General features: G+C 38.5%; 1 protein-coding gene across 1 annotated transcript in view; it reads left to right on the forward strand.

The window, feature by feature from the left end:
- Window positions 1-14,165, forward strand: part of LOC134312444 (tensin-3-like) — a 96,510-nt gene that overhangs the window by 63,686 nt on the left and 18,659 nt on the right. The window contains exons 14-16 of the mRNA XM_062994395.1: window positions 10,415-10,566; window positions 10,692-10,824; window positions 13,102-13,191. Coding sequence (XP_062850465.1) covers window positions 10,415-10,566; window positions 10,692-10,824; window positions 13,102-13,191 — 375 coding nt within the window. The remainder of the gene's footprint in view (window positions 1-10,414; window positions 10,567-10,691; window positions 10,825-13,101; window positions 13,192-14,165) is intronic.

Below are 14,165 nucleotides of genomic sequence, written 5' to 3' on the forward strand. Positions count from 1 at the left end.
CAACTGTATCTTGCCTACAGTCAAGCATGGTGGTGGTAGCATCATGGTCTTGGGCTGCATGAGTGTTGCTGGCACTGGGGAGCTGCAGTTCATTGAGGGAAACATGAATTCCAACATGTACTGTGACATTCTGAAACAGAGCATGATCCCCTCCCTTCGAAAACTGGGCCTCATGGCAGTTTTCCAACAGGATAATGACCCCAAACACAACCTCCAAGATGACAACTGCCTTGCTGAGGAAGCTGAAGGTAAAGGTGATGGACTAAACCCAATTGAGCACCTGTGGCGCATCCTCAAGTGGAAGGTGGAGTAGTTCAAGGTGTCTAACGTCCACCAGCTCCGTGATGTCATCATGGAGGAGTGGAAGAGGATTCCAGTAGCAACCTGTGCAGCTCTGGTGAATTTCATGCCCAGGAGGGTTAAGGCAGTGCTGGATAATAATGGTGGTCACACAAAATATTGACACTTTGGGCACAATTTGGACATGTTCACTGTGGGGTGTACTCACTTATGTTGCCAGCCATTTAGACATTAATGGCTGTGTGTTGAGTTATTTTCAGAAGACAGTAAATCTACACTGCTATACAAGTTGTACACTGACTACTCTAAGTTATATCCAAGTTTTATTTCTATAGTGTTGTTCCATGAAAAGATATAATAAAATATTTGCAGAAATGTGAGGGGTGTACTCACTTTTGTGATACACTGTATATATATATATATGTATATATATGTATATATATACAGTATATATGTGTGTGTGTGTGTGTGTTTATGAATTAATATTAAGAAAGGTTTACTTTGTGAAGAAACAATACATCTAGTATCCTAGTTATGAGTCATACTGAGAAGTCATTTGTGAGTGAATCATGTTAACCAGAGTAAAAAATTTACACCTTTATGCCTAAATTTCACCAATAATTGTACCTATGTGGGATGTGTCATGTGCTATCCAGTAAACTGCAACTTTAAGATTACAAATGGCACAGTTGTGTCATCAAATACAAGTAAAATTGGTTTACAATACGCCTCTATTGATTTAGTTTTTTTCTATTAATTAGTTTGGGCATCATTATTAACTACTGTAGCCGGTATGATATACTGCCTACATGGCAACATCACACAGTTCCACTGTTTACACTGTACATTTTGGTGAGTTTGTCACTGATATTAAAAACATAAGTATTCCGTGCATTTCGGAGTAATTCCTCATAAGGAGTGTGACTTAGGAATCTGGTATTTGTTAAAAGTAAAGCAAAACATAAACCAGCATTAAATTAAGCCTTAAATGCTTGACAGATGAGGTTACACCTGAGAAACAACACAACAACAGCAAAAAATGTTTGAATCCGAGTAAGGCAGTGAAGCCAGTGTGTTTTTCACACAAATGAGAACTCAGAGCTTCTGCCAGGGCCTCAGATCTAGATGTTGGGACTTGCCTTTACTAGTAGATGCTTCTCAAAGCAGGTAGGGCAATGTCTTATCGGGTTCTTTTGAGGGGGATGTTTATGCCCTCATGGTTAGCAGTCAGATATAATTCAAGAAACTTGACTATTAAGAATGAATGGCATGTTTATTAATAATTTTTAATCTGTTGGTGGTCAAAACGTGCTCTATTTTTAAAAGCAATCCTTGATAAATTGTTTATGCAGTTTTATTGTGGGAACTTCTTGTTCTTGTTTGAGTAGATCACTTTAAAGATAGCAGTGTACTTTTCCTTTGTTAAAGTCTGGTATGTTCTGGTTGCTACATTTTTCTATGGATGTGTCTTAAATCAAGTTCTTAAGCAAGCATGTAGTGTACTTTAGGATTGTAACACAAATTTGCAGTGATTTTGGTGATGCCCATGTGTATTCTGTATACACATACACCGATCAGCCATAACATTAAAACCACCTCCTTGTTTCTACACTCACTGTCCATTTTATCAGCTCCACTTACCATATAGGAGGAGCACTTTGTAGTTCTACAATTACTGACTGTAGTCCATCTGTTTCTCTGCATGCTTTGTTACCCCCCTTTCATTCAATGGTCAGGACCACTACAGAGCAGGTATTATTTGGGTGGTGGATGATTCTCAGCACTGTAGCGACACTGACATGGTGGTGGTGTGTTAGTGTGTGTTGTGCTGGTATGAGCGGATCAGACACAGCAGCGCTGCTGGAGTTTTTAAATACCGTGTCCACTCACTGTCCACTCTATTAGACACTCGTACCTGGTTGGTCCACCTTGTAGATGTAAAGTCAGAGACGATCGCTTATCTATTGTTGCTGTTTGAGTTGGTCATCTTCTAGACCTTCATCAGTGGTCACAGGACGCTGCCCACGGGGAGCTGTTGGCTGGATATTTTAGGTTGGTGGACTATTCTCAGTCTAGCAGGGACAGTGAGGTGTTTAAACTCCATCAGCATTGCTGTGTCTTATCCACTCATACCAGCACAACACACACTAACACACCACCACCATGTCAGTGTCACTGCAGTGCTGAGATTGAACAACTACCCAAATAATACCTGCTCTGTAGTGGTTCTGTGGGGGTCCTGGCCATTGAAGAACAGAGTGAAAGCAGGTTAAAAAAGTATGTAGAGAAACAGATGGACTACAGTCAGTAATTGTAGAACTATAAAGTGCTTCTATATAGTAAGTGGAGCTGATAAAATGGACAGTGAGTGTAGAAACAATGAGGTGGTGTTTAATGAAAATAAGAAAATAAGTATCAGTATCAATTACCAGTAAAAAAACATTTTTATTATTATTGTTGGTTATTTAGCAGACCAAAGATATGTACAATAAGCATTTTAAATGGATGTCCAAACAGATCTAACGTATTCAGGACTCTTATATGTCAAGATAAGTTTTACCCACATAATTCTTTGGAACTTATTTAAGTACTTGTATTTTTTATAGCTTTTTCAATCTTTCACCTGAGTATTTATTTACCACCACCTCTGCCATTGTCCCTTTACTCTCAGATTGACTGACAGCTATAAAAGCCATTCAGGACTTTCAAAGCACAAAGAAAATTCTGGAATAATGCAGAAAATGATTGACACACATATTGAATTGTTAGGACCATTGAAAGGACCAGCCACGTTAGAAGCATAACAAAGTCCATGGATTCGGTTGCTTGGATCATATTCAGAGGTCGTACCTGAGCCCTAGAGGGTGGAAAGGAGAGATTTGAAAGCAGGGGTGACGAGTCATCCTTGGAATTCTTTTGAATTGAAAAGCTGCATTTACTGTACACCCACGACGTGTTAAAAACATGAAAGATAGAAAAGAGAAGGAAAATGGGGAGCAGAGAAGCTGGTGGCAATTTAAGTGGTGTTTACTATTGAAAAGCAAAATCTTTCTTTTGTATTGCACACTATGGCAGTTGATTTTGGTTAGCATGCTGCCTGTTTATCCAGCTGACTGGGAGTTGTGGGACCACCCCTAGGACACCGACAGTCACCTGGAGCTAAAATGTGCCTGGAATGTGAGGAATGTTTTTGAACAATCTGAAACAATGAATGTGTTTACATCTTATAAAAATCTGATCACTGATAAATCACACTTTGGTAATTACATGATAACTGGGTTTACTGGTATTTTGAGAATGTGATGATTCAACCCTGGGTGCACATTAAAATAATTAGAATAAGTTCCTTTATTATCATTTATATAAATAGTAACGCTGTTTGTCACTTTAATGTCTGTAAATATTTAATCTTGTTCTTTATTGTTGCGAATTCCTAAATGGTTTCTATTTTGATCCTAGGCTGTGTTCTAAACAGTCATCACATACTATGACCTAAACAGTAACAGCATTACTGATGACCACATATTACCAGAATTACTGAAAGAAAACCAAAATAGATGGTTTGTTGCACATTCAAGACTTTTTACTACAGTTTACATATTCTTGATAGATTTGAGGTCAGGACTTTAGGAAAGCCATTACAAAAACTTAATTTTGCAATTACAAAACCAGTTTCACACTCAGAGCTATCTGACATAGCTCCTTAGACTCCGTGTAATGCTTGCAGCCTTCTAATGCATGTAGTAAACTAGGGCTGTCGCGGTGAAAGAATTTCCCCTTGCGATATTCAACCTGTCTTAATATCGCGGTATGCGGTAATATCGCCATTTTTTTTTTTTTTTTGAAAATTACTCAATTAATCTGGATTTTAGAGCTATATAAACAAGCTTTATTGTTAGGCTATGATTGGGTATATTATTGCTTTATAATGACAAAGATGAGACAGCTTTAAGACCAATGAAATACGTGTTTAATGTTAAATACAGAACAGAGCAGGGATGCGAGCCTTTTCTCTATTAAAAAAAGGTTTAAATTTAGCTCCTAGGCTAGATATACAGTGTGAAACGAAAAAAAAAAGTGTTTAGGCTAAATATTGTAAATACACATCTAATCAAAATATGGTAAAAAAGAAATATAATAAAGTCTGTAAGAGTTTAAACCTGCGTTATTATGCGCGCTAGAAGAACCAACACGTTCATCTGATGTGGTTTAGAGAGAATCTGAGTGGGGTAGCGATGTTCCCCTCGGTACTAAAACTCTCTCTGATGGGGCTCGTTACACTAATACACGTGTACTGTACCTGCATGCGACTTTACAATGCGACAAACTATCTATTTAGTAGGTATAATTAACATAACAATATATACTACATTTCAAGTTATTATTCGTTTCAATACATTTTTATTCAACGAAAAAATACATTTAAATCATTCCAGCAAGACCAGAAAGAGAATATTTGCAGGCTGCAATGCCATATTAACCGTCATTAAGTGTTTTAGTTCACCAAGGCTGTTTGAATATAGTCTAAATTACAAGTATTTATTGAGTGTGAACTCAATTTGATCATTAATAAACTTGCCTATAATTCCTGTTGCGATTGTTTACATTTTAAAACACAAAGCCTGACACTCAGCAGCAACGCATGAGAACAGGTTGCGGGAAAATGACGCTCCTAGCTCATTTTCATTATGAATTCATTTAACATTTATTACGCCCGAATGTAAGCGTAAAACAAGATGGACCCTGCAACAATATAAACAAAAAAAAATAGAAGAAAGAAAGAAAAAACGTGAACACCGCGGTGTTGCGGTTGCTTGGCATGCCCTGCGGTTGGCTGGTCTATACCGCGATATTTCAAAATTGCGGTTAGCGCGACAGCCCTATAGTCAACTACCCCTATTTATAAAGACCAATTACAATTATAGAACGTTAAACACTATTAACTTAAAGTGCTGTGTGTATATTTTGACCCAGCAGATATTACCAGGAAACCAACAATAAATGTATGAAAAATGTAACTGCAAAAAATCATCACGATCTTAGGACTTCCATCCAAGTAGTTTACTACAAGTGTATGCTAATCATACACCAATCAGGCATAACATTTATGACCACGGACAGGCGAAGTAAATAACACTGATTTTCTCTCTGTTAGTGGGTGAGATATATTAGGAAGCAAGAGAACATTTTATCCTCAAAGTTGATGTGTTAGAGGCAGGAAAAATGGTCGAGCATAAGGATTTGATTTGCCAAATTGTGATGGCTAGACGACTGGGTCAGAGCATCTCTTCAAAACTGCGGCTCTTGTGGGACGTTCCTGATCTGTAGTGGTCCGTATCTATCAAAAATGGTCGAAGGAAGGAACAGTGGTAAACCGGCGACAGGGTCATGGGCAGCCAAGGCTCATTGATGCACGTGGGGAGCGAAGGCTGGCTCATGTGGTCCGATCCAACAGACGAGCTACTGTAGGTTCTGATAGAAAGGTGTCAGAATACACAGTGCATCACAGTTGCAGGGCTGTTTTGGCAACAAAAGGGAGACCCACACAATATTAGGATAATAATAGGTCATAATGTTATGCCTGATCTGTTTATATGCTGAATAATTGCTTAATTTTGGGGCTCTTTTAGATTTCTTGAAATACATTAACAGTTTTACTCCTGTTTATGATATTATAATATGCTGTTAAATGATTTATCATTACTGATTTATAGGGCCATTCAACTAAAGTGTTTAGAATTACACACCACAGCAGTTCAGAAAGGTTGTAATACTGTACAACACTACTAAAAGTTTGGTATAGATAGTTAATAAAGTGTGTACCATTGTTAAGAAAATCTCTATATCTCTGTTATTGAAAAATATGTGCATACCTTTAAATTTGTGAATTGATTTCTTTAAATGAGTTTGTTTGTATAGAAATAGTACAGAAACTCAGCTGAATGTATCTGGTCTGAGTACACATCAGAAAATATCAGACAAAATATCAATTTCACTATTCGATCCTCATCTGAATGAACCTTTTTAGCCAGTAACTTTAACCCAGCGTTGAATGACTTTACACGTATAACCTAACACGTGGTGACTCACTGAGTATAATGGCAGGATTTCAACCGTGGAGCCTGAATGGCTGGGTGAGAAGGAAGTTGGTATAAACAGACAGGAATTTCCAGGTGAGGAATAGCAGTGGCCTGAGGCTCAGCATTCTCCACTGCCACAGTGAAATGCAGTGCAGTGCAGCACCCTGAAGACGTGAAATCACATATGTGAAATTATCACACACGGCCCCGACATGTCAGGGATGTTGCAAAACATCGGTGAGGTATGTGTTAGTCTGCGATGTGTCAGTCATTTAATTGTCTTTGTTTTCTGGATCTGAATGTTTACGAGGCTATTTAGGCCTTAGTTCAGATACAATACAAATATGCAGTGTATTGCATACATCTTATTTTTTCTATTATACTCATGTATACTACATAGCACATTTACTACCAACTATCAGATAACCTCTACTATACATAAGCTATAGTACGCATTCACCCTCTACAATTCTCTTACATATTATGTATTAGTATATAACCTCATTAAGGGCAGCACGGTGGCTCGGTGGGTAGCACTGTCGTCTCATAGCAAGAAAGTCCTGGGTTCTATTCCCAGGTGGAGCGGTTTGGGTCCTTTCTGTGTGGAATTTGCAATATCCTCGTGTCTGTGTGGGTTTCCTCCGGGAGCTCTGGTTTCCTCCCACAGTCCAAAGACATGCAAGTGAGGTGAATTGGAGACACTAAATTGTCCATAAGAACTGATGAATCTACTGATAAAACTACCGTTCCTGTCATGAATGTAACCAAAGTGTGTAAAACATGACATTTAAATCCTAATAAATAAATATAAACTAATTATTGCAGTTATACTGTAAAACTTTCTCACATTTACAATCATACTGACATATTATTGCGTTTCTACTCATTAATTTTCTTTCTCACATTACTATCATACTCGAGTGGGTAACACTGTCACTTCACAGAAAGAAGGTCCTGGGTTTGATTCCCCGACTGGGCGGTCAGGGCCCTTTCTGTGTGGAGTTCTTTCCATGTCAAGTCAAATTTATTTATATAGCGCTGTTTACAATGGACATTGTCTCAAAGCAACTTTACAGAATCCAGGACCAACAGACCAAAAACCCCTGTTGAGCAAGCTTGAGAGGAACCAGACTCAGCAGGGACCTCCATCCTTCTTGGGTGGCCTGGATGATACTTTAAATAAATAGGATTTACACAAATCATACAAACACAAAATTAAATTAAACTGAAAGTTATAACTAGCAAAAAATATAATTGGAGTTCTTCATTATTCAGTCCCGTCTGTGATAAAGCCCATTGTAAGTTCTGGGCATTTTTGGTGCAAACATGCCAGGTTTCCGTCACATCTAGTAGAAGCAGCATTGTTGGCACAGCAGTCTCGACTTGCAGTCTTTAACCTCGAGAGGGTGAACAGGTTTCCGTCAGAACCTCCTCTGGGTAAAACAACAGAAGATGTAGTTACAATGTGAAATCGTTAAGAGTAAAATGTCAGTTTTACAGAGAGCAGCTTTAGACTCTGGCACCCTTAATTATTACAGCATAACTAAGTTCGTTTGTTTAGTTTGAAAAGATGAATCAAAAGCCTGAGTAAATAAATATGTTTTCAATCTAGACTTGAACATAGAGACTGTGTCTGAGTCCCGGACAGAGGCAGGAAGATTATTCATGTCAGTGTGGGTTTTCTCCCACGTGTCCACGTACATGCAGTCAGGCTAATTGGAGCTACTGAATAATCTGAATAATGAATAATCACCCTAAGTGAGAATCTGTGTATGGACCGGTGACATGTCCGGGGTGTTTCCTGCATTTCCTGCCAATGAATCAGACCCACCACAACCCTGACTAGGGTAAAGCGGTGGTAAAACAGACAGTACATGAATGAATGATTATTGTATGCTATAATCTTAACACATTATTGCACTCTTACTCATTATACGTCCTCACACACTATTACACTCATACACATGCAGCAACACTTACACTGTCAAACTCAACACTCACTGTGGAGAGACCCTGAAATGCATTTTAAATGCCTTGTCAAGCAGATTTATGGTCGTTTTGAAAGCCTCCATGTGTTTTCTCTCTCTTTATAGGCACTAGTTTAGTCTCTTTATTCATTTAAATAGTAGTTGGGTATTTTTTTACGATATTTAAATGAGGCTGCATAAAGATACAAAACATACAAATCATGCTATGATGTCAGTAATAGTCTCTATATATATAAAAAAAGAAAACTACTAAAGGATCATCTGTGTTTATCATGCTACTCTGTATAAACTGGGTTCTGTAGTTTGGATACTTTTAAGAATACACAAAGACCAGTTGAGCTCTGGCCAGACTTCCTGCTGAGAGAAATGCCAGTTAGGAGAAATGAGGCTCATCAACTTTCCTCTATGGGATTATAACACACACAATTGGCTCTGAGATGGTAATGGTCCCATCTTGCCCCACATTAATGCCCCCCATATTAACATTCCAGAGACAGAAATAGCAGGACACTTTTGTGAATAGCTGAGATTAACACTTCTGTGCTAACTGACACTTCAGCCAGACGGACAAATAAACGGCCGTTTGCTCAGTCTCCAGAGGTGTAGTTGTTGTTTTCTTGGCATTCTTTAGAAGATTGATGGGCATTTTGTATGTTCTTAGCATGGACATGTGACTTAGAGTTGACTTTATATTTCAGTTAGGGTTAATAACACTGGTATAAAGTTGAGGTTCATTAAAGATCATAAATGCAGGATTGGTTGACAATACATTGCAATACTTTTCCAAGCTGCAGCATGGTGACTGACTGCTAAGTGCATGCATGTTTTTTACATTATGCCTTTAACCTTTATACTCCTGCTTTTGTATGTGCATTATCTACTTTTGTTCTGTGACATTTTATGCTCATTAAACTGTTTTTTTTGTTTGGGTACAGAAGTTTGGATGACTTTCTTAGCTGTATTTACTGATATAAATGTTTGTAATCTATAAGAACTGAAGAAAACAGAAATAATATTAGTAATCAGGAAACAAATCCACATAAAAGTATATATATACTGATCAGCCATAACATTAAAACCACCTCCTTGTTTCTACACTCACAGTCCATTTTAGCAGCTCCACTTACCATATAGAAGCACTTTGTAGTTCTACAATTACTGACTGTAGTCCATCTATTTTGCTACATACTTTTTTAACCTCCTTTTACTCTGTTCTACCTTCAGAGTAGGTATTATTTAGGTGGTGGATGATTCTTAGAACTGCAGTGACACTGACATGGTGGTGGTGTGTTAGTGTGTGTTGTGCTGGTATGAGTGGATCAGACACAGCAGCACTGCTGGAGTTTTTAAATACCGTGTCCACTCACTGTCCACTCTGTTAGACACTCCTACCTAGTTGGTCCACCTTGTAGATGTAAAGTCAGAGACGATCGCTCATCTGTTGCTGCTGTTTGAGTTGGTCATCTTCTAGACATTCATCGGTGGTCACAGGACGCTGCCCACAGGGTGCTGTTGGCTGGATATTTTTGTTGGTGGACTATTCTCTGTCCAGCAGGGACAGTGAGGTGTTTAAAAACTCCATCAGCATTGCTGTGTCCGATTCACTCATACCAGCTCAACACACACTAACACACCACCACCATGTCAGTGTCACTGCAGTGCTGAGAATGATCCACCACCTAAATAATACCTGCTCTGTAGTGGTCCTGGGAGAGTCCTGACTATTGAAGAACAGCATGAAAGGGGGCTAACAAAGTATGCAGAGAAACAGGTGTACAGTCAGTAATTGACTACAAAGAACTATAAAGTGCTTCTATATGGTAAGTGGAGCTGATAAAATGGACAGTGAGTGTAGAAACAAGGAGGTGGTTTCAATGTTATGGTTGATCGGTGTACATGTATATTCTACACTGAATGTTTTTGCTTCTGTGCAGTACTGTTACCATGTTATAATTGGAAATAAAATGGCTTGAGTCTGGTGTACTGAAACGTTTTGACATTTTTGAAATGCTATTAATATATTTGTGTGTTTGTGCGTCCGATCAGCTGTTCCTCCTGCTGGGGAGAGTTTACGAACTTTGAGTCGACAGGGCAGTGAAGTGGCCAAGAGCCCGGCAGTGTGTGTTCGAGGAACCTGGGAAATGGAGCCACAGTTTGGGGACAGAATGAAATACACTCACAGTGTAGCCCCACCACAGGTAATAAACAAAATAGATATTTAGATTTTTTTATTTATTTGATCCCAAAGCACTGTACATAATCAAAATCAGCCATACTGTCTGGCTTAGGTGGCACCTTAAAGTGATTTTATCTTGTGTTGCAGCGAGCTCCATTGTACAGAGCCGACAGCATGGAGTACAGTAGTCCAACTGTCAGATTCAACACTGGACTGGACCCGGGCAATGATGAGGTTCCTCCAACTCCAGCTTTTCCCATCTCACCACCCACGCCTTATGGTGAGATACTCAGTTGTTGTTTGTTGTTGTTATGGATACGTTCACGCTGTAAAACCCTTGAAATGTTGTGTTATGACAGAGTTATGTAACCATCACGCTGATGGCATAAACCTGCCAGTAAATGCTAAACCATTCAAACATTCCAAACCCTATACTCACCTTCAACATGCTGTTTCAAAAGTTAAGCCATCTACATCTTCTACATTTCCAAATTCTTTTTTAAGTCTGTACTCATTTCTTCAATTTGGAGCTTTTTTGGAGATCTAACATCATTCAAATGGTAAAATTGCCATGCCTTACCTGTCCCTTACCAGCGTATGTAACCATTTCACTTTACCTTGAGTTGCATATTTTTAGATACATAGATAGGCAGACAGACAGACAGATAGATAGACAGACAGATAGAACTTTATTAATCCAGAGAGAAATTGTTCATATTAATATTTTGATAGCTCAAATTTTTCTCAGAACATTACACAGAAGGTGCATCTCAGTCACCCCAGTAGTTCCCTGTGAAGTGGACTAAATAGGGGATTGTGACATTTTTAAGTGAAAGTGTTAAGTGTTTGGTTTGAAGGGAACTTCAGACTGTAGTGAGTAGTGAGTAACGGTTCATCACTACACAAAAAGTTTCCATTAAAGTTTACCCTCACTCATCACGTCTTGCTGTTTTGTCTTGGAGACCAGCAAATAGTACAAGCAGGATTATACAGACTAATATTTCTTTAATCTTTGTGGAAAAACTACCAACAATGTGAAAGTAACCAGTGAACCTTCAGAAATTATGCATAATCCCCCAGAAAACCAATTTAGCTTGTTACCTTTCACATAGCTATTCATGAGCAATACAACACAACGTAAACCTGATTTGTCCATAACATCACATTTATTCCCATATTTAACGGCTGTGCTTCATTAGTTGGCTAGTTACTTTAGAAAGAAAAGAACGATCAACGATTGCTGTCAAGGTGACACTCCGGACAGGGCATTCCGAATAAAGGACACAAAGAAACTTAGCAAACTTAAGTTTTCTTAGTCGATTTTACATGATTAATGTGTAGAAAATTTACGGTCACTGCTTAGGCACCCTGTGAAATGGAATCCAGCTACTCTTTAACTTCTTGTTTCTAGCTGTAAAATGGGGCAGTGGTAGCTTCGCAGTTAATGTACAAGACTAATATTCAGATTCGCTAGTTCAAAGCTCCACCACTGCCAAGTTGCCACTGTTGGGTCCCTAAGCAAGGCCTTTAACCCTCAATTGCTCGAGTTGTATTCAGTCATACTTGTTAGCCGCTTTGTATATACTTGTATGCCATTAATGTAAATGCATTAGTGTATAATATAATAACACATTAATCCTTTTATTTTTATTAAACTTACTTTAACCTTTCTAGATTGCTATTTCATTTAAAAGGAAAACATTGTAGTGTTTTGTCTATTTATTTATGCATTTTTTCTCCCTTTTTCTCCCGAGTCAATTAGTCTTCCGCTGCTATGGATCCCTGATTGATTTTGAGAAGTGTATATTTGCTGCTCACGTGCCCTCGGATGCGTGCGCAGTCCTAGTGGACCCCTTCTTCACTCCCGTGCTTCTGCACAAGCCTCTATATGCTAACTAGGGTTTTTGCACAGCGTTTGAAGACCCCACCCACTTAGTCCGGTCATTTCCCCACCCAGCGTACGCAGTGGCCAATGTGTGTCTGCTGCAGGCACTGCCAATTGTGCCTGCAAGATGGCGCCCAGATGACCGGTAGCAGAGCCGAGATTCGAACCGGGGTGTTCAGAATCTCGGCGCTGGTGTGCAAGCGGAACATCTCGCTGTGCCACCTGGGCGCCTCATTATAGTTTTTGATCTCACATTATTTAGCCTTGAAATTAAAGTAGTGAATAGTATTTTATTCATGTTATAATAAAAGGTGTGGTGATGAATTGTTTCTGGATTCGCTAAAAGAAAAACCCAGTGTTTTGCGGTCACAAAGTGGGAGTTACGTTTTTCCCATAATTTATCACCACTGACTAATATTGTTTCTGCATTTACTTCATTCACTAACAGAGAATGACTAACGTCTGACTGACTGATGCTGTTGCTTTTCACAAAAAGTTAAGCAACATGTTGCAGGTAGTGCTGTCATGATATTGTTTTAACATGTCTGTGTCTTTTCTTTGCCGTTTATATGTTCCGTCTGCCCAAATCCATTTTTTTTTTCAATTTAAGTGCTCACTTTTTATCATTATTATTGACATCAAACACACTCATTTTTATTATTTTTCCTACAGTGAAAAACATGCCGGCGTTTTCACACTTTGCAAACACTCCAAGTCCAGTAAGCAGCATGCCGATGTTTGGAGCCTTCAGGACTGAACATGGTAAGTGTCATGAAGCTGCTTGATTTTTTCTGCTTTTTTAGATTAATAGAAAAAGAAAATTGAGAGAGAAATTGTAGACTGCAGTTGACCGGGATGTTGCTATGATAAAAAGATTCCCCATTGTAAAAATGTGATCATTGTGGGTACAGCTAAACTGGTTTCATGCTGACTGACATCCAGTAATGACACATCATCTAAAAACGTCTTTGTAAAAGTTAGTATGAACTGTGCTGAAATGTAAGCCCAGGCTACACACAGGCTTCCTAGAACCCAAATGTATTTAACTTCTAGGGAACTTTAATCATCTTAAACTTTAATCTCTGAAGTGTTTTCAATACACTTTTCCTTTTTTCCATCCTGTCATAGGTCACAGTGTAGCTTAGCACTGTTGCACATTCTAGTGTTGACATTCTAGTGAATATAGCAGCCAAGACTTTCGACCTAAATGTCAACCTGATTGTGTTTAGCAGAGTAACACAGGCTCCCTATTTACTTTTAGCTACGTACTCAGAGGTACCATGATGCTGTCTGCTTTAATTAAACAAATGATTTTTTTCAAAGTGTTTATGAGAAATATCTTAAATCGTAAAATCACATCAGCCAAGAAGATCAAATTAATGGCAACTACAGTTTTGTTTTGGCAATGTTGTCAAGCACCCATGAGTGATTTTCTTGTGCATCCCAAACTGCATACTGCTGTGTGTACTAAGCAGAATGTAATGCTAAATTTTACTTAATAAAATTATAATAGAAATGAGCTTTAAGAATACTAAACAAGATATAAATTTGATGCAAATAGGTTATTCTTTAATAAAGCTTCAAAGCACGGAACAAAACATGTTACCAGTGTAGACACCTTGACCTATTTTATTTTATATTAAGTCTATTGTTCATAAAGATCTGTGGTGCTTAATTCCTCCCTTTTGTTTCTGTAGTTCATTAAGACTTGTAGATAAGCTCAGATCAGCTTCAAG

The sequence above is a fragment of the Trichomycterus rosablanca genome, chromosome 4 (assembly GCF_030014385.1).
Source record: "Trichomycterus rosablanca isolate fTriRos1 chromosome 4, fTriRos1.hap1, whole genome shotgun sequence".
Taxonomy (NCBI): Eukaryota; Metazoa; Chordata; class Actinopteri; order Siluriformes; family Trichomycteridae; genus Trichomycterus; species Trichomycterus rosablanca.